The sequence below is a fragment of the Sceloporus undulatus genome, chromosome 2 (genome assembly GCF_019175285.1).
Source record: "Sceloporus undulatus isolate JIND9_A2432 ecotype Alabama chromosome 2, SceUnd_v1.1, whole genome shotgun sequence".
In the NCBI taxonomy this organism is placed as follows: domain Eukaryota; kingdom Metazoa; phylum Chordata; class Lepidosauria; order Squamata; family Phrynosomatidae; genus Sceloporus; species Sceloporus undulatus.
The window spans coordinates 252,683,273-252,710,692 of record NC_056523.1 but is presented as its reverse complement, the minus strand read 5'-3'; the positions used below and the strand labels follow the sequence as shown (position 1 = coordinate 252,710,692).

General features: G+C 39.2%; 1 protein-coding gene across 2 annotated transcripts in view; it reads left to right on the top strand.

Moving 5' to 3' along the window:
• Positions 1-24,578, top strand: part of PTCH1 (patched 1) — a 130,688-nt gene extending 106,110 nt beyond the window's left edge. For both annotated transcript variants that reach the window (XM_042452006.1, XM_042452005.1), the window contains exons 19-24: positions 2,283-2,420; positions 5,928-6,070; positions 10,372-10,471; positions 15,057-15,311; positions 18,254-18,785; positions 21,180-24,578. In XM_042452006.1, the coding sequence (XP_042307940.1) occupies positions 2,283-2,420; positions 5,928-6,070; positions 10,372-10,471; positions 15,057-15,311; positions 18,254-18,784 (1,167 nt within the window). In that variant the 3' untranslated portion in view covers position 18,785; positions 21,180-24,578. The remainder of the gene's footprint in view (positions 1-2,282; positions 2,421-5,927; positions 6,071-10,371; positions 10,472-15,056; positions 15,312-18,253; positions 18,786-21,179) is intronic.
• The last annotated feature ends 2,842 nt before the right edge of the window (positions 24,579-27,420 follow it).

Sequence of the window (27,420 nt, the reverse complement as noted above, 5' to 3'; positions counted from 1 at the left end):
GCTAAACAAAATACCAGAGCCCCACCATTTGACTGCTTCAGTAGGCATCCCTGGCAGGTATGACTTTGTGTTATAATAATACTGTATATACACAACTATAAGTCAACCTCATGTATAAATCAAGGCCAATTTGGGGAGCTAAAATTGTGGGTTTTGATATGACCCATAGATAAGTTGGGGCTAAAAGTTATATACCCCTAAGTTAGAATCATAGAATCGTAGAGTCGGAAGATACCACAAGGGCCATCCAGTCCAACCTCCTGCCATGCAAGAACTCTCAATCAAAGCATCCCCGACAGATGGCCATCAAGCCTCTGTTTAAAGACCTGTGGGGAAGGAGACTCCACTACACTCCCAGGAAGTGTGTTCCACTGTCGAACAGCCCTTACTGTCAGGAAGTTCCTCCTAATGTTGAGTGGGAATCTCTTTTCCTGTAGTTTGCATCCATTGTTCCGTGTCCTGTTCTCTGGAGCAGCAGAAAACAAGCTTGCTCCCTCCTCAATGTGATAGCCCTTCAAGTATTTAAACAGGACTATCATACTACCTCTTAATCTTCTCTTCTCCAGGCTAATCCTCCCCAGCTCCCTAAGTCGTTTCTCATAGGGCATGGTTTCCAGACCCTTCACCATTTTAGTTGCCCTCCTTTGGACACGCTCCAGTTTCTCACCATCCTTTTTAAATTGTGGCGCCCAGAACTGGACACAGTATTCCAGGTGGGGCCTGACCAAATCAGAATAGAGTGGCACTATGACTTCTCTTGATCTAGACACTATACATCTATTGATGCAGCCTAAAATTGCATTGGCCTTTTTGGTTGCCGCATCTATGGGTCATATCAAAATCCACAATTTTAGCTCCCAAACTGGCCTTGACTTATACATGAGGTTGACTTATAGTTGGGTATATATGGTATTATCATAAGACAAAGTCATGCCTGCCAGAGATGCCTACTGAAGCAGTCAAATGGTGGAGCTCTGGGTCTAAAGAGTGAAGCAAAGGAAAACAGTGCCAAAGAACATAAAAAATCCTAGCAGACATAATTGTCTGTGCTCATCCTAAAGGTTGGACAGATGAAAAAGTAGAGAGGCATCATTGATTCCAGGACAGATTACAATCTTGCCTTTCACCAGGGGATGGTTCCCTTACATTGACCTGTGAATAAGTCGATTCAGCTTTTGGAGGTCATTTTTTAGACTAAAATATCTAGACTTATACATGAGTATATATCCAGCAGTATCTCCTTATAAGTTTATCCTGTGAAAAGTTGCCAGTCAGCACACAGGGTTACTAGTGATGGGGGCAAAGTTCAGCTCAGGGTTGCAGTGTATAGCAGAAATAAAATGATAAACATAATTTGTATAGACTAGACATTTATATGTTCTGGACATCTTTCAGTATGTAAGCATTCTTTTCAAATGGAATGTTGCTGTTATTACATCTAAACATTATGAACTTCTCCATAGTTTATAAAATGTAGAGGTAAAAAGCAATTACCAGTTTAGGGTCCTATAGACTTGTACAGCAGGTATGTTAAAAGGTAAATGTTTAGTCTAGAATAGCTTTCAAAAGACATGTGCTGTGCATATTATCATTCATGAGTCATTAGCTTATAAAATAATTTATTGTAGTGCCTACAGGGGGTGGACTTTGTTTACAGAAAGTGAATCTATCTTTTTAACAGGAGTCTTAGGCCTTATTTTTTTTTGCACATTTCTCTATTCGGATACCTATTTTGTTATTCCTATTAAAACAAAATAGATTAAAGGATGAAAAATTAAAAAGCATCCCCTTAACTTTTACTGTTTGCTTTGTTTAAGCTGATCCCACCAAGTTCTTCAAAGCCAAGAGGCCCTTTTGTAATTTGATACCTTTTAGCTGATTGCAGTATTCTCTGTTTCCTATGTATTAATTACTGAGGAGTCATCTTCACTTAACTCTACAATTGGGTCAAAAATGCAAGGAAGAGGGGAGTCCAAGTCTTGTATTATTACTTGGATAAGCTACTATACACAGACTGTGCAAGTGGAGGTGGAATGTTAGAAAGAAATAGACAATAGGCAACATGATTTTGCACCGTATTTCCAAATTCAAAGAAAAATGGAAAAAAATTGGTTATGATTTGGCATCAGAGGAAATGATTAAACTGAAGTTTTCAAAGCATGTAGACACTTAATCGAATAAAGTGAGATTTTAAAAAAACATATTTGCTTTCCTTCTCTCTCTTTCTCCCTCTCTCTCTGTCTTTCCTTTAATTTGCTAACCACTGTTTGAATCATTCTAAGGTTGTGGTGCTGGCTCTGATGACAGTGGAACTTTTTGGCATGATGGGTCTTATTGGAATAAAGCTGAGTGCAGTGCCTGTTGTCATCTTGATTGCGTCTGTTGGAATTGGAGTGGAGTTTACTGTTCACATTGCCTTGGTAAGCAGAGTTGAGTGTGTGTGTTATAAATGCAAATGTTTAAAAAATCAGTCACTTATTGTGTCAAATTGGTATAATTCTCTTCAAACTGTATAACCTCTGAATATAGACAGTCTCATCTCTGATTTTTCTTGTGTTCAAAATCATTTTGCACATGGATGGCTAGCATTTCTATGTATTGCTGATTTTCAAAACTGAAGAAGCCTTCAGCAAGGATAGGAAACATTCAGTCATGTAATGTGCTTTACCTTTGATTCTAAAGTGAGGTTAATTCACATTGCTTTATAGAACATGTATATCTGAGTGCACAACAAAAGCATGCACATGCATGCACTATGTTAACTTTGGGGCAACTGTAGTTTTGCAAATTAGTCCATAAAACCTACTATACAATGTATGTTTAATTCTCTGCCTGTCAGGGTGTGTGTGTTACCTTTTATTATGGTAGATTTGGTCACTTGGAGGAAATCAAACTAGTGGAATGGCTGGTCCTAATAATCCTTGCTCACTCACTCATCACTGATATTGGAGAGGGAAATGGGAATAGACAGTGATTTCAATCTACACCAAACTCTCCAACCCAGGCGGACCCAGTCTACACCCACCCATGCATGCCCGATCTACCCCCCACATCATTGATCTCATGGCTGGGCTTGGCCAGGGAAGCAGCAGCTCCAAGGACAAGGAGAAAGAAACATTCTTTTCGCTTCCCCCTTCCATGTTGAGCCCCACTTGCAAAGTTACTCCAAAGGCTTCAGCCCTCTGCCTGGCCTTTCTCCTCATCTCTTGCCCTGCTCTGCTCCCTCTTTCCATCATGGAGACTCATGCACTATCTGCCTTCCATCCTGTGTGTGTAGACATTTAAAGTCCCCTCACTTACTTATTGGGGTGCAAAGTGGGGAAGGGGATTGGATGAGAGAGCTATGCAGTGAGTGCAAGGTAGGTGGTAAGATTGACAAGAGAAACAGAAAGGCTATCTGTTGATAGGTTTATGCATGCTGGGAAGGGAAAAAAAGTGCATGGGAAGTAGCACTCATTTATACTGATTTGAATTTGACTGTGAAAAATCAATACAATTTGAGTGCAAATTTATACTAGTCAGTGTGGCATGAACAGGGTGAAATCTGGACAAATTATTGCACACTGAATCTGGATTATTTTGCTGGTGTGGATTTAGCCCAAGTTGGCACCAGCTGGACTTCTATTTTCTTACAGCAGCATGGGGGAGGTAATGTTTCTGGGGAAGGTAACTAAGGAAAGAAGGAGTAAATCTTTGCATTTACCATCATGTCCATGTTGGCCCCTCTGTCTATATATATTTAATATTTTATTGCTGACACACTGCAGGCAGCAGTCATACAACTATCAAGGCTTTAGTGCAGAGTATATTTAAATTTTTTTGAATCTGAGCCCTCTCCCTTTGTCCCCCATCTTCCGTGCTTTCTTATCTGATGTAGATTAAACATAGGGTTGGTCACCTACTTATCTAATACTTAGCTGTCAGCAAGCTAAATGGACATAAAAAAAGCCCAATGTTTTACTTAGACCTCATGTAGATTTCAGTCTAAAACATATTTTAAAATTATTGGGTGAGAGTTTGAACTCTGCAGCTAAGTTACCCTAATGAATCTATGTAAGTGGCTAAAAAATAAAAGAATCAAACAGTACTAACCAAAATATTCAACACTTAGGAACCTATGTTTGAGCTTTGGGTCTGCTACCCATGTCTTGTGCATAACTCCAGCTTTTAAGAGAATTACTGATTGTAAATATTCAGCCAATGCCAAGCTTCTAATCCATTGTATTTTCCATAACTTGCACATGACTTTAATTTTACTACAAGGTTACATTTAGTACTTGTGTACTCAGTGATGCCCATATAACATCTGCAAGTACAGTATATGAGTATTAGAGCATTATATACAACTTGGAGGTTTTAGCTTTTTCATTTTTACTTCCATAGAACCAGATCTATAGGTTTTCAGGACAACCTTCATGGTCCACAACACACTACAGAAATAATCCAGTTTGAGACTGTTTTAACAGCCTAGCTCAATACGAGAGAATTCTGGAAACTGTAGTTTTGTGAGATATTTAGCCTTCTATGTCAGAGAGCTCTGGTGCCACAATAAAGGATCAATAGGTTTCATGAGTATTTCAGAAGGCCCAGTGACCCCAACAAGTTTACACCATTGGCAAAGAGTTAGCTATATCCATTGAAGTTGATGAGATTAAATTTAATTATGATTCAGTTAAGTATAATTTATTCCAATAGACCCATAACATACATTGTAAGTCAAGAATCAACCCAATGATTTAAGAAGTATATATGTCCTTATATTTACCTATACATGAATTCTGTATCATTGCTTTCTTTGTCCAGCTTGGCACTGAAATATAGTATTGACAATTGAATATGGATATCCTTACTAAAAATGAAGTTTGTCGTGTTTTCAATCTGTTATAGATCAAACCTCCATATGTGTCACACATTATGTCATCCACAGTGCCCTTAGGGAGATGAAACAGAAAATATTTTTTTAAAAATACAAAAAGCAAGTCACATGCAAAGACGTATAGCAGAGGAGAAATAAAGTAACAGCTTTATTGATATCAAGTAAGCTTGATGTATTTCAGACATGCATACCTTTATTGCATGCCACTCTAGAGTTGTGCACATCTTTTTTTCTGGATTAAATACAAATTGATTTTCAGTGGAACACAAATAGGAAAAAAAGAACATTATCAAACAGTGTTTTTAATTATCATTCTACTTATTATCCTGGGTTTGTCAAATTTTGTTTTCTGTGTATGACTGAAGCCTGACTACATTAAAATATTTGAAAGAATAGAGACACACATTTTTTAGAATGAAATTACAAATGAGATTTAATCTAAATTAAATCTGTGGCCCTTGATGGCTATAAGTAGAGTTGTAATATGTTTAAAAGAGTTATCTACATTCTAGAAATGACCCCCCCAAAAGTAAGAAAGCATGGTCAGAATGGGAATAGCTCTGCACAGTAACCATGGTCATGCTTATTATTGTATATGAGTCAGGATTCATGTGTAGAGAGTCTTTAACTCAGGAATGAGGAGAAATGTGTCTGTCTAGATGCTTTTGGACTAAAACTTGCATCATTGTCTGCCATTAGAGCCAATGATGGGGGCTGATGGGAGCTATCTGGTGGACCACATATTCTCCATCTATGCTTCTGCTTATAGATGTGCATCCACAGATAGCCTTGCAACATCTGAAACTAGGCAAAGGGCCTTTAGTCAGAGGTCATGGCTTCTAGGAAGAAATGGCTCCTAACACTTTTTGTTTTGCAAATTAAAATTACAACAAAATTAAGGTCATTCTTTGTGGTTAATTTGCCCATTGGTAATATATCTATAGTAGGAAACTGCAGATGAATTATTTACACTGTGTTGCTTTTCTTCTTTGCTAGTATTGCCATGAACTACACACACTAATCTCAGGGAATGGACCTCATTCTTTTCTAGGCATTTCTGACTGCAATGGGAGACAAGAATCGCAGGGCTGTCCTTGCATTAGAGCACATGTTTGCACCTGTGTTGGATGGAGCTGTGTCTACACTGCTTGGTGTCCTAATGCTTGCAGGATCTGAGTTTGACTTTATTGTCAGGTAAATTATGTGTGCATTCTGCCTCTCTCAATCTGCTCGATTAAAAACAAATTAGCTCAATGGAATCTCATTTATCTGGTTGGTCAAAGGTTCCTGCAATTGGATAATCAGATATGTAGTTAAGAGACTGTTTCAGTTGGATTAAATTTAAGCATGAAGCTGTGAATTTGGCTAGCCAAAATAATCAGACAAGTGAGATTCCTTTCATGGGAGCACTGTTGCATAGTATTTCCATCTACTTGCTGCCATAATGCCATGCATGATGTGCTATGCCTGTTTATCTCATAGTTCTACATTCATTCTGCTTTATTAACTGCTTGTTACATTTGATGAAGTCTTTCCATCAGAAGCTGAACATCTGATATTGTTCCTAAAATTTTGATTCCAAGTCAGAAAGGCCATAAATGCCCAGTATAAAGTGCAGCCTCTAGTTTGCTTAGTAGCAACATAAATTTACTTCCAAAGAGCCAGCATTCTGCAGTGGCTAGCTGGACATGACCTTTAACCTAACCATTCTTTGAAACTATTTACATTCAAGAATGTTTTGAGTGGAGAAGCCTAGAAATGTATAAACATCCTGAAGCTGAACTTCCCCCCTTCCCCTTTTTCCTGATTGAAGTTTATGGCAAATTTTGGCTGACCAAAATAAAACGCTCAGTATAAAATAGGAGAAGGCAGGCACTTATAGCATCACAGAGGATAACATAAAATCCATAAAGTGAAACCTGAAGGTCTTTCTGTATGAAGCTAAAGGGAGCCTGTTTTCTTGTGGATTTAATTAAGAATATGATTTTGGTAGATAGAAATATAAAAGAAGCCCCTCCCCTTTCCATTGCTGTGGAAAGGAATTTAAAGGGAGTGATGAAAGAGATCATGTTTTGCTACTGACAGTCTCTGCAAAGATGCTGGGTAGAAAGGAAACACAGTCTCTTTGTGGCATTGTGTAGCCAATAAACAAAAACTAGGAGTATGAGAGAGTGGAAAGAGCACAAGTAACAATCGTTAGCTGACAAAAGATAGGTTTATAAATGAAAAATAGTAGCCATCAACACAAAAAGTAAAGCCTGTAAAATAGTAGTTCAGAATATGACAGCAAAGCAGTCAATCAAGACTTTATGAAATCATGCCCTCCTACATTTACTCCAACCTAGAAGCCAATTGATATCCAATGACTTACCATATATACTCAACTATAAGTCAACCTCATATATACATCGAGGATAGGTTGGGGGACTAAAATGATAGATTTTAATGTGACTTTGATAAGGCAAGGGTAAAACTTCGGGGCGTGTAACAAAGGATCCAAAAGATGAAGCAAAAGGAAACAATGGCAAAGTACATAAAAAATTCCAGCAGGCATAACTGTTTGTGCTCACACTAAGGATGGATGGATGAAGGAATTGGGGTGGGGGGAGGTCAGTGCTTCCAGAACAGATTACACTCTTTCTTTTCACCAGGGTATGGTTCCTTTTTTATAAGAGTTAAAGTACAGTACTTACAATAAGTTGACTCAGGTTTTTTTGGATCAAATTTTTGGACTAAAATTTCTAGACCTAGGCATGACTATATAAAGTAGTATATGGTTTGCATGCAAAATGTCCCAGGTTCAGTCCCTGATGTCTCCAGATACGACTGGGGAAAGAGATCTGGTCTAAAACCTGCAAGTCAATATGAACAATATCCAGTTAGATGGACCAATGGTCTGATTCAGTATAAGAGAGCTTCCTGTATTCCACATCTCCTGCAGGCTTTTACTTTTTTCCCCCTGCAAAACTTTGTCTCTGGTATAGTACTGAATGATATAACGTGGAATAGAGCAATCAGTGACTCAGACCCAGAATTTGGAAATCTCTGAACCTTAGCTGTGTTTATGAGGCTGTTCCAAAAAGACAAACTGAATTTGTCTCATCGTCATATGAGGAGACATACCAGGTCTCATGTTTCCAGTAACCACCTGCATTCTGTGAAAATTTGCTCCTGGGAATCCTCTGTTACATCATGAGAAGTAGAGCATGGACCTATAGGAAGAAAAGAGAATTGGTATAAATTGTCCCCTCCCTCCCCATGAACAGAAGCTTCCACTGGATCCAAAAAAGTTGGACCTAGCCTCTATGCTTATATGGATAATAGGAGATAGAAACCCTGTTTTGATATTTTTCACATCAGGTGGGAGACCATGCTAATGTTATGTCTTTCTATTACCAGTAGAAAACCCCTTATTTGCATCAAGGCTCTCTGTGCAAGTCAAGAAAATCAGGGTGTGGAATGAGGTGGAGAGCTTGCCTCTATGCATAAGTCATAAGAATATATCTATATAGGCAGGGAACCCAGGTGGTGCAGTGGTTAAATGTGTGTACTGCAGCCACTCATTCACAATCCACAAGGTTGTGAGTTCAATACCAGCCAGGGGCTCCGGGTCAACTTAGGCTGGTACTCTTCTGTAGGTTGCTAAAACGAGTACCCAGCTTGTTGGGGGCAATTTACTTGCACTTTGTAAACTGCTTAGTACATTGGTAAGTAGTATAGAAATGTACTTGCTATTGCTGTCTTGCTTTTCACATGAGGAAAGTAATGACAGAGAGGACATGGCTAACACTTTTCTCTGTTTAGTTAAGAGAATATCTGAATCAGAGCTATAGGCATCGTTGGCCCCACAATTAGGCAGGTAGCAGCTCCTAAACCTGTGCTTAATAATTGGCTATTTGCTATAAAATAAAAATATATATTTTAGCAACCCACAGCTTCATTTTTGCTTGACCATCTCATTGTCTAGCAAAATCTCAGTTCAGTTTTGTTTTTCTGTTTTTCAAAAGAAGAATCCAAAGTTAATGAACAAAACTTGGGCTTTGTTTCAAGGCTGAGGAAGGCCCCAAACTTCCTGCAAGGGGTAGGTTTTCAGCCCCACATCACGTCTGGATAGAAGTTTTGTATACTCAGAGTGGTCAGATCTATAATCAGCCTGTTTATTCTAGAGCTAGACTGATGAGATGCAAATGTCTCCAGCGCCTCTTGTTGATGGAGTTTTTCAGTATAAAGCTCTGTTCGTTTACATTAGCGTAGGAGATTAGTTTGTTGATTTTCCCTCTGCTTTTCTGCTAATGCAGACCAGAAATTCCCAGATGTAATCCTACTGTAGCAGGATGATAGCTTAGCTTTCCATGTTGATAGATCTGATCAGATGAGTGTTTCCTGTTTAAACCATGTAGTCAGCAGAGACATTGGCAAAGGGATTGCCCCCATCTTCCCCTTCTGCCCCTTTCACCTTCAAACTGTTGCCTAAGATCCAAGTCTCCAAATCCATTAGCTGTAAAATGCATTTTGGAACTTAGCCTCTAATTCTCTATGCCTCCTCTCCCCACCCATACTATCTAGTAAGGCTTTCCTCTTGCTGGCAGGTTTACCGTCTTATTCATGAAGGATACCAGACCTTAGCCCTCAATGGTGGGAAAGGACAACCACTTGTGCACTCTCCTCTTCTTCCATAGTCTTTTGGCCTTTATGTTTGAATTGGCTGACACAAAACAAGAGCATTCAGAGATGCTAAATTGTTCAACAAAAGATTAGCCTGCAATGCAGCTCTGCCATTGTAGAGTGCTCTTACTCAGTACAATGCTCAGGCTTACGACAGAATGGCCTGCATTTTCTTTGCAAAAAGCTGGTTCCTGTGTCTAAAAAGGTTGCAATTTGAGCTATTTGCTAAAACTGGAACTCACAGAATTCAAGGCGGAAAGTTATGATTAATGAATGGCAAGGGAAAACCTTACCTGATACACTAGAGATTTAATTAGAGATTCTGCTGTTAGATGCAGAAGCATTACACAGTGGATTAACTGCTGGGAGAAGTGGGCTTCTTTTTCCTTCTAGGCTAAATTGTTTAAATTCTACACCCTTCACTTCATTTGTTTGCTTCTGCTGGGTTTTCACTAATGGGGGCCCCTTTTCATTGTATTTGTGCTTTCAATCTGTTCAGTCATTCAATTCACATTCCATATTTTTGTGTTTGTGTAACACATTCATAAATAACATTACATGCTGCAAGATTGTGGTAAATTAACAAGCCCCCCCTTTTTTTTTCTTTTTTGAACTGACACTTTGGCTTGTGGAATGTAGCCTCTCTAATCCAAAAGGTAATAAGAAAAAGAGAAACTCCTTGCTGAATCAAAGTTGCATGCTAAACAAAAATAATTTTAATGGTATGGCTGTTTTGCAGGTGTGATAAAATATGTTAAATTTTTGTGTTTTTTATTTTAATATTTATTACATGTTCTGCATTTGACTTTTAATATATTAAAATCTTTCAGATATTTCTTTGCTGTTTTGGCGATTTTAACCATCTTGGGTGCTTTGAATGGACTGGTGCTACTTCCTGTTCTCCTTTCCCTATTTGGACCATATCCTGAGGTCAGTATTGTGTTCCTTGGAAATTACAAGTTTTTGTTTTGATTTTTTTAGCTGCTCTAATTACTTTAGGTCCTTTAAATTCATGTGAAGTTCTTCTCAATTATGTGCCATTAGAATAGCTGGCATTTTGGTAGAGAAAAGAAAAACTGTCAGTGAAAATAAATCAGATTTGATCATGTTCTGTTGATACTGGAAAGCAGATTCTCTTGTAGTTTCTACATCTATCATTAGGCAACACTTTATAGACAAACCACTCTTTACTTCTATTACCTAATGCATTTATGTGCTTATATTTGCCACATCAGAAACAATTCATGCTATAGCTTGCAAGCCATAGACTGCAAATCTGAAAGATACATCAAATTTAAGATACATCTATTAGATCAATGGTACCCAAACTCTGGTCCTCCAGATGTTTTGGACCTAAACTCCCAGAAGCTCCAGCCCAATTGGCCAGTAGGCAAGAATTCTGGGTGCTAAAAATCAAAACAACTGGAAGATTAAAGTTTGGGAACCACTGTATTAGCTGATGCTACAATCCATTAATTGTTATGAAGCTTCTTGCATGCTGAAGCTCCACCGTTCTTCTCTAGGGCACAGTTCCACCTTTCTTCTCTACAGCACAGTAATGTTCCACTGACCTGGTGCGAGATCCTAATTTAGATTGTTGTTAACTGCCCTCAAGTCAATTTTGATTTGTGGCAATCCAATGAATGAGAGATCGCCAAGTCTCCCTATATCCGGCTCAGGTCTTGCAGACTCATGGCTATGGCCTCCCTGACTGAATCTATCTATCTGGTCTTCCTCTTTTCCTATTGTCTTGCACATTACCAAGCATTATTGCCTCTTCTAGTCAGTCTTTTTTCTCATGATATGGCCACCGTATAACAACCTCAGTTTAGTCATTTTGGCTTCTATAGAGAGTTGAGGCCTGATTTGATCTAGGACCCATTTGTTGTCTTTTTAGCAATCCATGGTATTTGCAGTACTCTTCCCCAGCACCACATTTCAAATGAGTTTATTTTCTTCCTTATCAACTTTCTTTACTGTCCAGCTTTCACAACCATACATAGGGATGGTGCATACTATGGCATGGACCATCCTGACTTTAGTGTTCAGCGATATAATTTTAGTCTAAGTCCCTCAAAGCTGCCTTCTGAATCCTAGTCCTCTTCAGATTTCTTGACTGCCAACTCTACTTTGATTAATTATTGAGCCCAAGGATGGAAAATCTCAAATTATTTTGATGCCCTCTGCTTTAAAATTAGCTAGATCATCTGAGGTTATTATTTTTGTTTTCTTAATGTTCAGCTGTAAACCCACTTTTGCACTTTCTATCTTTACTTTCTTAAATAATCTTTACAGATTTTATTTTCTGCTAATAGTATGGTGTCATTTGCATATCTTTGATGTTCTTTTCTCCAGTTTTCATCCTTCTTCTGAGTTTAATGCTGTGTTGTGTATGTTACTGTTGGCATACAAATTAAACAGATGGCATCATAGAATGCAGTCTTGCCTTGCCCCCAGCCAATTGTAAAACATTCTGTTTCTCCATATTCTTCCCTAACAACAGTGGCATTACTAGGATTGGTGCCATCTGCTGCGGTTACTCATGCTGTCATCACCCCCCATTGACTTCCTCCCATTTCATGCCATACAGAATCCTTAATAATGTTTTTTTGCACTCACATTGCTTGTAAATTGTAATTCCCATATACCATGAAAGTACAGGGGTACCCCGGGTTACGAAATTAATTCGTTCCGCCGCCGCTTTCGTAACCCGAAAATCTTCGTAAGGCGAAAAAGCCATAGGCGCTAATGGGGAAAAGCCGCGATTTCGTGCGAAATAGCGCCGAAAAGCACCAAAATTTTTTCGTAACCCGAAATAACCTTCGTAACCCGGAACAGTTTTTTTTAAATGGATTTTTTTCGTAACCCGGAAATTTCGTAAGGCGGCGCATTCGTATCCCGGGGTACCACTGTAGTGCTAATAGTTGTAACATAAACAACTAGCAAAATTAAAATTCTACCTTCAAATTACAATATTATATGCACAACCTAAATGTGTTTACATATACATAGTGGAGATTTTGGTAGGTGTTTGAGGAACAAGGGTGTCACCTGGTGCTATTCACACACTCCAAACCCCTAGTTATGCCACTACCTAACAGTAGCCTCTTTTTTCAGTACAAATTATGAATCAGGACAATCAAATGTTGTTGCATACCTGTTTCTTTAAGAACGGTCCATAGCTTTTCATCATCTGTACAATAGAATGCTTTGCTTGAGTCTATGAAGCATAGCCTGATTTTCTTTCGAAATTCCTTAGTACGTTCCATTATTCATTGTATGCTTACTATATGATCTCTAGTGCCTCTTCCTTTCATGAACTTAGGTTGGACATTTGCCATTTCTCACTCCATGTATGGTAACTTTGTTGTAGAATTTTGAGCATCACTTTGCTTGCATGGGAAATTAATGCACTAGTCTTGTCATTATTGCAATCCCTGTTATTGCCTTTCTTGGGGATTAGAATGTATATTGAGCATTCCCTATCTGTGGGCCATTGTTTTGTTTCCCCATATTTGTTAACAGAGTTTAGTTATAACTAGAACAGATTCTGTCTCTGTAGGCTGAATCAGCTCTATCGGCATGCCAGTTGTTCTTGGTGATATTTCTCTTAAGTGCTCTGAGTGCAGCTCTCACTGGAGTTTGGTTCTCGTATGGTTCTTTATGTATCTGTTATATTTTCTATATAGTTATTCCATGTATTGTTTCCAGCATCATTTTATTTTTGTTTGTCATGTAATGTGATCCCTTGCCGATTGTAGAGCATTTTCACTCTTGCTTAAGATTTTCCTTTGATATCTTGGCTCTTGTTGAAGAGGCCTCTTGTTCTTTCTTTTTCATTGTCAGCTTCTATTTCACTGCATTGATTATTATAGTAATTCCCCTTATCGCTACACACAAGTCATCTGAACGTTTGGATTCAAGGTTCTGGTTCTATTTCTGTCCTCTTTTGTTTTTGCTTCTCTTCTATAATTAACTGCTTCTAGAGTTTCATCTGTCATCCAATGAAGTTTATCTTTCTTTTTGGCCACACATAGTGTATTTCTGCTTTTCTTCCTAACAATGTCCCTGAATTCAGTCTAGAGTTCATTTGGCTCCTGGTCAATTAGGCTTAATAGTGCAAATCTGTTTTACACTTTGTATTTACATTCTTCAGTTATGCCCTTCAGGTTGTTGTTGTTGTTGTTTGCATGATGGGTGGTTTAATGTTCTTAGTTTAGTTAACCTTACTCTGACTTTTGAAATTAGTAGTTCATGGTCTATGCCACAATCTGTTCCTGGCCTTGTTTTTGCTAAGAGTATGGAGTTTCTCCATCCTTTGCTTTCAATGATGTATTCTATTTGATTTCTTTGTAGATCCCTCCCCCATATATACAGTCACTTCTTGGGTTGCTTGAAGAATATCTTTTCATGAATATGGATACTAAGGGTTTATCTCACAAAAGAAAAAAAGAAAAATATGGATACTAAGGGTTTATCCCATAAAAGAAAAAGGGTGCCAGGCAGGGAAGGTTGGGCTGCTTCTCCTGTTCCAAGGTACCCTAGAAACTTACCATAGGATCAGAAGGAAGAAGGAAGTACATAGCAGAGGTAGTTCTGGATGCTTCCAGCTCAGGTATAGGGCCCTCTAATTACAATGGTCCTGAGGCTTTCTTCTCAAAAGAATTGGTAGCCAGAATGTAGGTTTTCCCTGGCAGAAAAGGATGTTTGGTTGGGACCTGGTAGTAGCCAAAAGTTTCATCCATTGCATTCCCCATCCCAAACAGGAAGTGTCTTTGTGATGGAGGAAGGGGAAACAAGTGACAGGCAGTTTGTGAAGAATTGCACTGAATGTGAAGCCATTTATCTCAGTGGTGACAACCAACAGTTCAGCCCCTTTCAGGATGTCCATAACATGCTTTGTTCATTCCTGATCCTTGGGCACTTTGGACTTTGGAAGTAAGAAGTGGCATATACCACTGGAGTCAAAAATTAATTGACAGTGTAAAAGGAATGAAACTGGAGCTATGAACTCTGTTCACCTGACCCTAGTCAGTTGTCTGGCAGCTGCATTTTAGAGCAGCTGAGATTTCTGAATGCCCTTCAAAGGTAAGCATATTGCATGTATATAACAGGGATGTGAATTATGTGGTCCTCCAGATATCTTTAGCTTACAGTCCCAGCATTCTTTCATTGGCTAGGGTTGCAAGGAGCTGCCATTCAAAAACATCTGGGGTGGTAGAGAATTCCCATCCCTGGTGTATAATGCTAGTCAGAAGTACAGATCAGTGTAACAAATGTGCAACTGTTCAATAGGATGATGTTATTAAGAGAATACCAAATAAATTTTAATTAAAAGTATCCAATCGAGACATGTTTCATGCCACTACACTCTACAGCAGGGAATGGCACAGATGGTTTTTCAAAACTGGAAACAGTTTTGTGAAGGAATTTTATTTGGCGGATTGATCTATTGTTCCAAAACCTGAGAAACAATATGGGATTATTTTATTGATTTTTAAATTGTCATTCTTAGGTTTCTCCAGTCAGTGGAAGGAGCACGTTACCAACCCCTTCTTCGGAGCCTCCCCCAAGCATCGTGAGGTTTGCCATACCATCAACTCATACTCAGAATGGGTCAGATTCATCTGATTCCGAGTATAGTTCTCAGACCACAGTATCAGGAATCAGTGAAGAGCTCCATCAGTATGAGGCTACACAAAGAACAGGTGCTCCACTCCATCAAGTAATTACTGAAGCAACTGAAAACCCAGTATTTGCCAGATCCTCTGTAAGTAACCCAAATCCTATCTGTTTTTATCTCTCGTTACCCTGTATACCAGGAGTAGGGAATTAGTGGTCCTCAAGACGCTTTTGGGCTGAGACTCACCACAGCCCTAGCCAACATGGCCAGGGACCAGGGCTGATGGGGAATGTAGTCCATTAATAGCTAAAATACACAGATTCCCCTTCTGTATATATTGTGCACCCACACCATGTGCAAATGCATTTTATGCAGCTTCCAACTTACACAGAAGCCGCATGGGGAGAACAACAATGGCACACACACCGCCACATGGGGCTCGGGCATAGGCGGATTTCCCCTTACGCGAGGGGGTCTGGAACGGATCCCCTGCGTAAGGAGATGGCCCACTGTATAACATTCAAGTGCTTACTTGATTTTATTATGGCTGCAGCACATCTATGGAACTGTATATCTCAAACCGGTGTACCAGGAAGTGTAGGGAAAGTACAGCCCATGGGTTTACGTCTAATTTACTTCATAGTGGGAAAAAGCCTTTCCTGGATCTAAGCCAAGGGAGGCTTAAAAACATGGAAAATTTCCCCCTAGGACTCCTGTGGATTGTGGGGATTTTTTAAATCTGAAAATCCGTAGTACCAGCAGGGAGAAATCAGCAGGTATGACGCATTAGGAAGCCAATGTGCCCTCCCAGCATTTAGCAGTTGCCCATCCATTTTTAAGGTTTTCTCTGTTCTCATTCAGTACATCTAAGTGGTAACTTAGAGCTTCAACATAGATGCTGAGTCTATTCTGACAGGAGTGGCTCAGGACTTCATTCCCTCCATGGCAGCTATTGGTCTTTCTCAAGTGGTATTTGGCTCTATTCATGCTCCAGGTAGCCTTTGATCTAGTTTTCTGTGCTGGGAAGAATGATGATGTGAAAGAACACATTGACATTCCATTACCATTGACAGATCACTACTTATTGAATTCAAACTCAGTGGAACTCTTCAGGAGTAGGGGAATAAGATGGTCCACTGTAGAAGACTAATGGATCTGAAAAGTATTATGACAGCTCCTGTGGAGTTTCCTTTCCAGTAGTTGCAACTTCAGAAATTCAGGGTCCTCTCATGATAGTCACACCCCAGCCCTCGTGGTGAAATCCTGTGTATATTTACTCAGATGTGAATTCTACTTTGTTTGACGGGATTTCCTTCCTTGTAATTGTGGATTTAAACTGAAAATTTTGTTTAAGGACAAAAACTGGGCACCACTTTCTCTCTGAGAAAAGGGGAAGACAGAAACATTGAGTCTCAGTTTAAAAGACCATTTGACAGCACAGTCCTATGTTTGCTCAGAAGTAAGTCTGGTGAGTTTAGACATGTATTTACTTCCAGGAAGTCATACACAGATTTGCGGCCTCAGTCTTTTGGACAAGGGAGAGAAGAACCCCAATACCCCTGGTTCTTTCTTTGCCTGCTTCTGAGGAAAACTATTGTTTTGCTGTGTTGCCCACTTGCACTAAGCTTGGTGCTAACACTCATGTCATATTTCATTTGCATAATTTCTTCTGATAACATCCAAGTTGTAGGCATGTGGAATAGAGGGACAGTATTGGGATTGCTATGACAGCATTGTCTGTCATAAGAAAGACCACAATTGAGATTTGGCAGGTTATCCCTCACCCCTACTAAATAGCACTGGTTAAATAAATAAATGCAAAAAAAGCTACTTTTAGAAAGAAAAGAAAATGCCACTGATCACGGGATAGCTTGAGAGCTGAATCTTTAATCACTTTGATTCTAAACTATATCCTAAATACCCACGTTACGAAATTTCTGGGATACGAAAAAATCCCATAGGAAATAATTGTTCCGGGTTACGAATGTTTTTTCGGGTTACGAAAAAAATTTTGGTGCTTTTTTCGGCTTTTTCGCACGAAATCGCGGCTTTTCCCCATTAGCGCCTATGGCATTTCGGCTTGCGAATGCTTTTCGGGTTACGAAAGCGGCGGCGGAACGAATTAATTTCGTAACCCGAGGCACCACTGTACCCAATACTTTTTTTCTGATGCAGAATTAAGAAGGGGCCTTAAAAAGATATTAGTGGAGACACATTTTAAGTTGGTCATGGTCATTTGATTTCTGTGGCTGCTCTGCATCACACTCTTTACGAAGTTCCGAAAATTCAGATTCTTATAACTTGTTCAAAGCAACCTATGAATGTTCTGAGTACAGTACATAATGTAACTGAACTATAGCTTTTGCCAAAGCCCAACAGTATTTAGAAGCTATAGCAGGATTGTGAATCTATTTTCCTTGTCACCCTCTTGAAAAACATAGATGAATGTGTAATCTGACTACATAGATGCTGAGTCTATTCTGGTGAGAGGTTTTGAGGAAGCAAATGTGTACATGCATATTGCACACAAACACACACTCATGTTCTAGTGTGATTATATCCTTTTGTGCTTATTAACATTTTCAGAAATCACAAGTAGCCCTATTCAAGCATCCTTTATAATAAGTATGTAGAGAGAGCTGTGGATGTCAGTTCAAGTGCTGTCCCCTCCACTCCCCTTTCTCTGTTGCCAGGGAAGGTCTAAAAAGGCCCTATATTCACATTCACCTGAATGTGTTTATGGATCTTCACACAATCAGCAGCCCCACAGTATTAGGGTTTCCAATTGCATGTATTTCAGTAACTAGATTTAGCAGAATGTAACCCTGTCTTCTTTTCAGATTTCCCCTGGCAACATGGGGAGGGGGGAGGGAGGGGACAAACTGGGTCTGGAGTACACTTCGCGATTTGTTCATTTAAAAAACAACTGCTGAACAGGGCTAAAATGAATATCTCAAATAACACTGTCAAAATGTTTTCTACAGCATGAGAAAACTTGTTTTGTTGCTAGGCTGTGGCTCATGAAACAGCTGCAAGAATTTTTTTTTTTTAATCTCAGTGAAAGATTTTGCTGCCCCTTTTTTTACTAGGTGGTCCAGCCAGAGATGCGGTATCATCAGCCAAATCCAGGGGTACAGATCAGCCAAGAGCCTGGATTGCAACAAACATGGCATCAAAATAGAAAACCCAAAAGAGAACCAAGGGAAGGACTCCGGCCACCCCCATATCGGCCACGCAGGGATGCTTTTGAAACTTCTACTGAAGGGCATTCCTGTCCAAGTAACAGGGACTGCTCTAGCCAGAGAGCTCGTTCTCAGAATATCAGGAACCCAGCCTTCACTGCCATGGGTGCTTCAGTGCCACCATACTGCCAGCCTATCACTACTGTGACTGCCTCAGCTTCAGTTACTGTTGCTGTACATCCTGCTATGCACGGCCACAGTACTCGTGGAGGAGGTTTTCCATCCTATGAGGGATACCATGAAACCGACCACGGACAGTTTGAGGACCCTCATGTGCCTTTTAATGTTCGGTGTGAAAGGAGGAACTCTAAAGTAGAAGTAATAGAACTGCAAGATGTTGAATGTGAGGAAAGGACTCGTGGCAACAACTTAGATTAAGGTAAGACTTTCCAGTAGGCTATTTTGTCTGTTCCAGCAGCAGGCACGCTGAAACTTAAAAACTGTTTGCATTTCCTAAAGGTCTGTTGTTCTGGAGCCTACTATAGCTTCCAGCCTTAATAGCTACTACTTACAACTTGGAAAATTGCTTTAGGAAAGTAATGTGTTTCATCATTAATTGCTCCCCTCCATCTTCAGTTTGTTGGATTCCTCGCTGGGGAGACAGTAATGCATTGAATTTCTGGCTAGCAATGCATTATATTGCTAGTTGGGCATTTTTGGAACAGAATTACAGTGGAGTGTTGTCTTTTACCTCCATGATATGCAAGGTGGCTGGAGAGCTTTTTGTCTAATTTTAAACTTTTATATGTGCCCCTGAGCAGTACAGACTGCATGTAGTGTAAAGTAATCATTATAACAGCATTAGAGATGCAAGCGCTGTGGTGGGCTGTCAGCTGCACTTCCTGGAGAGTGCCTAGATCATCACTACATCTTGTGTTAAAACCCAAGCAAACTGTATTGACTACTTCATATATCAGGAAAGCATATACCCAGTGAGTATAAACTGTTGCATTGCTCATTACACTTCCCCATTCAACTTTGTTGTGCTTTTTATAAAACCCAGCACTGTTTCCTCTAGTTGCCACCAAAGATAAATCATTTTAGGTATGGATTATTATTCAACTGAGTTTTTGCAAGATCTATTACAGCTTATTGCATGATGTCAGGCAATCAAACAAAAAACACAAGAGATGGTGGATCTATAATATGTCTATTTGATTGAGTCCCTGGTGTGACACTATCTCAGGCCTCAAGCAGACAAGTGGTTTGGAGTGGCCTCTGGCATACCCTGAACAGCAGAGGACTGCAGTGACCAGACACCGCATTCCTGAGGCTGGGTGCCACTGTGGTCCGCAACGGACCACCAGGTTTGGGTTACCTTAGGCAGCTGTGGCGCGGCTTTGGCCTGATTTGGGTGTGTGCATCATCTGAATGTCACGCCCCCAGATTGACCCAAAAATGATGCTTTTGGACCATCTGTTTTGGGCCTCACTTTCCCCAGAATCATGGAATGGAGCTCAGTGTTACTGGGAAGTTAGAGGCCTCTTTTCCTAACTGGTGATAATCTAGTAAGCCTCATTGCCTCTACTTCATCTTGCAGTATTCCACTAATAAGTGTGTTGTGTACTTCTCTCAGCCAAGTTGCTATTTAGTGATGACATCTGCTGGCATGTAATCTCTCTGACTAGTACTGAATGCCCTGTACATGTACAATACAGTATATTGTATGAATGATTCAAGATTACACTCAGATGGACTAGCATCAGCCCAAAGTGAATCTTTTATTATATGGAGACCTCATATTTGGTGTGGAAACCCATACTTTTGGGATTTAGCTGCCATGTCTAGATACTGGTTTCCATGTAATACTGAAAGTTAGTTTCGTATTGCATGAACAAGCCCCAGACTCAAAGCATTTTACCTTTCTCCTGTTCCTATGTAGTTTTAAGAAGACTGAAAGGACATAATTCCACTTTCAGCTAAGGTTTGGAATATCCACACTGGGAACTGTGGTTAATGTTAATTATGGTTTAACAAGCAAACATGGCTCATTAACAGTGGTTAGCAGTGGTTTGAATTTGCATGTTTCAGTATAGCATAATTAACCTTAATGAGAGCTGCCCAGGTCCAAATATAATGAGAAACCACAATTAGTTGAAAACAGAAGCAAATGTTTCCATTGTCCTTCAACTTTGCTGGGGAGAAGAAGAGATGCTTCGAGCCTGAGGCCAATGCTCATGAAACTGAACTCTGCTGCAAACAAAGTTGAGGAAAGTCATCTGTTCACTGGGCTTGTAGGACAAGATTCCTTCTTGATCTAAGAAATTCTTTGCTATTAGATCAATTTAATAATGGAAAAACTAAATGAAAAAGTTACTGGAGTTGTTTTCCTTGGAGATATGTGGGAAAAACCAACATAAGCATAGCTTAACATTACCTGCTTTAGAACTGATATATAGACTTACCTCTCTGTGGTTACTTTTCTGAGTAATAAACAGGGAAATTCAGGTCTCAAATTTGTAATAGCCCTCTTTTCTTTTCTTTTTCTTTTCTTTTGTTGTTGGATGACTTGCATCTGTCATTTGGACACAGCTTCCTGATGTTGACTGAAATACAGTACTAAAATGTGCAAGCCATTTTTTCAAAGCCTGTTTAAACCAGTGGCCACAGGAACCCACTGACATTATTGGGGGGGGGGGTGTTATGGAGAACCTAGGCCTCATGGCTTTTAATTGCAGGACTTGTCAGATGGCTTGGGGCTGAGGTGATTTATTTATCTTTGCTGAACTTTAGGTGAACAGTGGGGCTCCTTTTTTTGTCTCTATTTGTACAGGGAAATAACTGAAGCAAAGAAGAGGCCAAAGATGGGAAACCTCCTCTTTCCAGAACTGCTTGAAGAGAAACTGCTTGAAGTTATGGAAAAGGACAATGCTGCATCAGGGCAACAGTTCCCCATTACTGTAACCTATTGTATTATTTTGTGAGATAATTCTATAAATATTTAAAAGATGTACACATGTGTAATATACCAGAGAAACCATGTAATGTAGTATAATCTGGAGTTATTTTAACTCCTGTTTAACAGAGTGGGGACTATTGTTTGTGCTCTGTACTTTTTGTACATTGATCTCTGTGCCACAACTAAGCTTAATCTAGTCGTAAATTTCAGCATATGTTGCTGCTGCTTAAATATTGTATAATTTACATGTATAATTCTATGCAAATATTGCTAATGTATTAGAATTTTTTGTAAAGGAGTGTGTGAGAATGAGTGTGTGTGCATGTGTGGTATTTTGTAAAGTATTTTAAAATTTTCATATCACAAACCTGTGGTAGTATGAAATGTTTCTGTTAATTTTCAAACACGCTATGCGTGATATTCTTTTTCTTTTTCTGAGTTATTTTTTTAATGAGCATTCATTAAGAGGAGTGTGTTAATCTTGGTGAATGAAGCAGGTGTAGCTGTGTGTGGATTTGGGGGAGAGCGTTATGTGTGAGCTTGTTACTCTGACTTTGTGGAGTATAGACTATTGTGAACTTCCAACACATGCTCTACTGAAATAAATGCCACATCTGTAAGTAATCACTCATGTGCCACTCCAGTACATAGTCAGTGGCACATGTGGAAGAAGATTGTGCCTCATACTTCTTGGCCTTAACAGTCCACCAATGCTGGTTCAGCCTATAGCCTTGCATCCTTCTGTTTTTGCTTTTACTGACATTGAAAACAGTAGGCCTTCCATGCATGCAGTCACATACAGGGTCACAGTAAATTTTGTAGAGAACCAGTGAAAGTGTTTGGGGGGATCAACAGCTGCTACTGATGGCCTCATGCAAGAGAACAGACTCCTGCATGTTTCCTGGGGCAGGTGCATGGTCTACCCTCATAACAAGAGCCCTGGAGTTACTTCAAGGGAGGGCTTATAAAATCTGTCACCTGTAGAAGACTCAGAGGTACATACAGAAAACATGCAAATCATTAACAGGTCTTCTTTATACCCTTCAGCCTTAATGTGGCACCCACTAGCGAGGGAGTGAAACGTACTTGTTGTGATGTTTAAAAGTAGTTTCTTGTGGATGTGTAACCTGTCAGGTATTCCCACTGAAACAACACTGTGTTTATATAAGTCCCACTTGTTTCACTGAGCCTTTGGCAGAAGTTCTCAAGTGGATTTGCTTGTGCACTTGGTTTATCAATATGCTGGCCAGTTAGCTCCAGTTAGCTGCCCTCATGTGAGTGGTGGCCCTATGTATAGAATTTACCAGACTGATGCTCTTCTGCTGATTGGCGGTTCTGGTCAGTCCAGTGTGATCATCATATGTCATGGCTAGAGCAGGAGGAAGGGCAAATTCAGCTTTGGGAATCAATGTCAGTCATATTCCAGGGGCCCATATTGGGTTGGCCTTAGGTGACGATGTCAACAATTAGTCTTTCCAGTTCAGAGATGATTTGAATTGAATTATACCTCTCCCAGGGTCAGCTTTTGCCCATAGATCTTTGTTCAGTCCTCTTAGATGCCTATCACTGTAACATGTAAAGTGGTATACACTTTTCTGTCCTTTGGCTTAACAATTCTTTGATGTGTTGTTTACATCTATCTAAAATTTGCATTTGAAAGAGATGTGTCATTATTTCAGCAGTACATAAGCTACTATTTAGTGGAGCAACAAAGCTCAAGCTATTGGTCCACTTTCCTTACAAACATAAAACATTTTGTGACAAAATAATACTGGGACACTTACTTTTTCAAAGGATCATGACCATTACATGTGATTTAAAAAAAAACAAGTAACTGCGATGTTGCTTGTTACAGGCTTTTTTTAAGATGCTCATTACTTTTTCTGTAGTCTCCCTGTTGATTTATATTTCTTTTTAGTTACTTTTGCGGTCACACAATCCATCTAAAATGGCAATAAAATCTTAAAATTTGGGGAGAAATCCACTTACCAGACCGCCAGAAGCATTCCTCCCCTTAGTAATGCACAGAAGTAATGAGAAATGTTCGTCATTTATGGGGGCAAATAACATTACCAAATGTTACATTACTTTCTAAAGGACCATTGTCATGCCCTTGTTATAGGAAGCAATATTGTTGTTACATGTTACTTCCCATTCTGTAGCCCAAAGAATTCTAGTATCAAATTCAGTAAAAGCAATATGGTGATGTGCGATTATTTTTTTAAAATCTACATAAAATTCTGAAGCAGGATTATATGATACCAAATGCAGGCTATCTTTTACTATCACATGTGGAATCATTACTCATATGCTGGTTTCCCATTGATATTTCTTTAGGGGCTATTAGTCACTTCTTGATTATTATTCTTATTCTTTGAACAGAAAAATAAGAAGTCAATAGACCCTTCTTCACCTTAGTCTCTCCCATGTCTTTGTATGTGAGGGGGGAATTTCCCTCTTGTTTGTGAGGTGCTGTCCCTGGGTGCATAGCAGAGACGATTTTCTCTTCTTGTCACATTGGCAAAAGGAGATCTCAGTAGCTGGCTGGTTTTCTTTGTTTTGTTTTTTAATGTTAATTGTTGTTGATATTTATATTTTTGTATCATAAGAGTGTTTTCTTACAGTATTTGTCATGCCAGTTTATAACAAACACAATGCAGGGATTTTATTTCTATTGGAAACACTATTACAGCTATGTTTTTACTTTTTAATGGAATTTTTATTTGTATAGAATTCTTACTAATGTTAAATAGGGAGAGAGTATATAACATTTACATTAAGGACTCGTTTTGTAGCTTTTTAGAGCAAGGAGTTAAAAGGAAAAAAATATTCAGACTGGGTCTCACTGTCTGCCTGTTTTTAGCAGGAATGGGTTTGTGTTTCAGTTCAAAGATAAAAGTATGCCATATAATTTATTTATATGAAAATTTATTTTTGTAGTGTACATAGTAGTCCTCAATTCTTTTGACAGAATTATATTTTTAAAGAGTTTATATGTAATGATGATGCCATTATGTTTTGGAACATTGCTGAGACATAAATACAATGCACACTTTTCATGACAAATCCCATTTGCAAACAAAGAAAAGGTTAACAGTGTTAAAGAGAGTAGGGATATTTCATGTCATTCTGAACTGTTTTAGGTTTACTATTTTTTTTATCTAGTGTGATTCTCAATTTTAAATCATAAATGGAAATTTGTACAAACTCTCTAAACATTAATGTGCAAACACTGATAGAAATTCTAACATGAATAAAAAATATTATAACTTATTGCTTACGTATTTGGTTGTTTGTGGAATATTTTTTTAAAGGTTAATTTAAAAGTCCTGCATCTTTTAAATTTGAATCAGGCAACATCTCAGCAACAGTACTATTAGCAGCATTATCAGATAATGATTATCACTGTCAGAGCTCACAAAAAACAATCTTGGGAGCTGCATGCAGCCCCAAGACTACTCTTTCTCCACCCCTGAACTGTCCACCCTTGAACTAGAAATAACCAAGGATTGACTGACCCATTCATTGATTCCTTGATTGACAATGGACTGTATCTCCCCGTGGTCTGGCAGTACAGTGTGGCCTAAAAGTCAAAAGTATACAATGCCACCCCAGTTTCCAAATTAAGTGTTGTTGAGATTATTGAAGAAGAGCTAAGGGATATCAGGGGTGTGGGAGTGAGTATGTGACTTCAAGTCACCTGTTGAATTATGGCAATCCAATTTCATAGGGTTCTCTTAGTTAAGAAACACTCAGAGGTTGTTTTTCCAGTTCCTTCCTCTGAAATTTAGCCTACAGAACCTGGTATGAGTTGGTAGTTTCCCATCCAAGTACTAACCAGAGCTGACCCTGCTTAGCTTCCAAGTTCAGACAAGATCTGGTACTATTAGGGTTTTAGGTAGGTAACTCAGGGAACAGAGGGAAGTGCAATTAAAAATGAAGTAATTATCTAAGTAAATGAAGGTTTATCAAAGTCAGAATATTGACTCAGACAATCAAATTAGTATCACATATGACTGACGTTCAGCAGAGAACAATTTTCACAGGAAATAATTCCCACTTTTAAGGGTTGAGGGGATTCTCCAAGCAGATATGGCTATATAGATTTGGTGTATATCTGTAGGAGCAGAGTTGGGGCATGGCATACTGAAGATGGATAATTTGCAACTTTTGACTGGAAGGTGGGAGTACACAAAAACATGCAATGGAGGATTCTCGTAAGTATGCATGGAGGATGCTTGAACTATGACAGAATACAATAATATCCCAAATCCACAAAACAGTGATACCTTTATTGGAACAACGAAAAATGCACAAAATGCATGTTGCAAGCTTTGAAAGCTCCACTTGTTTATTCATCGGGAAAAGGTGTAAAAACCATGCAGATGGGAAAAAAATTATGACAATGTTAGTTACAAGCCTGCATTTTATCAAGATGTAGCAGTTGTGAGTTCAGGTGATGTGGAGGGACAGCTATGACAGGTGAGTTGCTATGTAACAGATCAGCTGCGTCTTTTTGCCAGGTGCAGAAGATTTTTGAATAGGCTTATTGATTAATAAATAAATAAAAAATTTATTTCTATCCCACTTTTTGCCAGGCAATCAAAGTGGCGTACAACAAGTTGAAATGCATCCATATATACATAGTGCCCCCCTTAAAACAAGATTAAACCATATAAGATTAAAAACTACTGATTAAAATCCGACTAATCCAAATAGCCTTTTCTATATAAGAATGTTATGTAAACTATCCTGTCTACATCTATCTCTTGATATGCATTAACGTATATGAATGCCAGCAAATACTGTGCCCCCAGATTAATCCAAGAGATATATCAATGTTTTACAATGAATTGTTTTTTACAAAGCATTACCATAAGCAAAGGGCAAGTGTCATGTAATGGTTTGGGCATTGGACTAGGACACCGGGAGACCACGGTTCGAATCCTGACTCAGCCATGGAAACCCACTGGGTGACTTTGGACAAATCATACACTCAGCCTCAGGGAATGGCGATGGCAAATGCCCTCCAAGAAAATCATGATAGGTTTGCTTTAAGGTCACCATAAGTCAGAAATGACTTGAAGGCACACAACAACAAATCATAAACAATGTACAGCAGAAGCAAAATATATACTGTATATTCTCACATATAAGTCTAGACATTTGAGTCAAAAAAATTACCCCAAAACCCTAGGTCAGGTCAATGCAAGTGCTGTACCTTAACTCCAAATAGGAACCATCTCCCTACCTGAGCAGAGTGGCAAAAGGTATGAGCTTAATCCAGCCCAGGAGAACCTCAAAGAAGCACCAACCCCCTCTATTTTCTCCACTGTGGTGCCGCTTCTGGCCTTTTTGAATGCTTGGACAGGAAAATAGCATACTTTGGCATCATTTTCCTTTTCTTCATTCTTTATATCCTTTGTTGCATGCCCCTAAGTTTTACCCTCAAGTTATACATGGGTCATATGAAATTTCATAATTTTGGCCCCAAAACCTGCCCTTGACCTATCCATGAGGTCAAGTATAGTCGAGTATATATGGTAAGCTGAAAAACACAAGCAGCGCCAGTCTTAAGGAATTTAAATGTAAGGTTTGATAGTCCTAAGTGAACAATGGCAAGAGTAGCAACTAAATCATGCAAATACGACTATGGCCTGTTACAGACTGCCCAAATAAAGCTGCTTCGGGTCTCTTTGGAGGTATGCTAGTTAAATGATGCATGGGTCCTAAGAGTCCGGAGGTCGTGCCAAAGCCACACTCCATTCCTAAGCACCGGAGTGCAGCTTTTGGTGCAGCTTCCGGATTCTTAGGATGCATGCATCATTTAAATAGCATACCTCCAAAGAGACCTGAAGCAGCTTTATTTGGGCAGTCTGTAACAGGCCTATACATACTTCTTTCTGCTAAGTTTGTATAAGTGGGGGTCCAGCAGGCTGAGAGGTAATAAATATTTAAAGAAATAAAATAGGTAATGCATAAATGCATTTGAATCAATTACTTCCTATCCTTTCCTCCTTCCTTTACTCACAGCAGTTAAAATGGGTGTGACAGTATCCCTATTCGGGTTGGCCCTGAAGTGTTCCTTGGGCTCCTTCCACTCACCTGGCTCTTT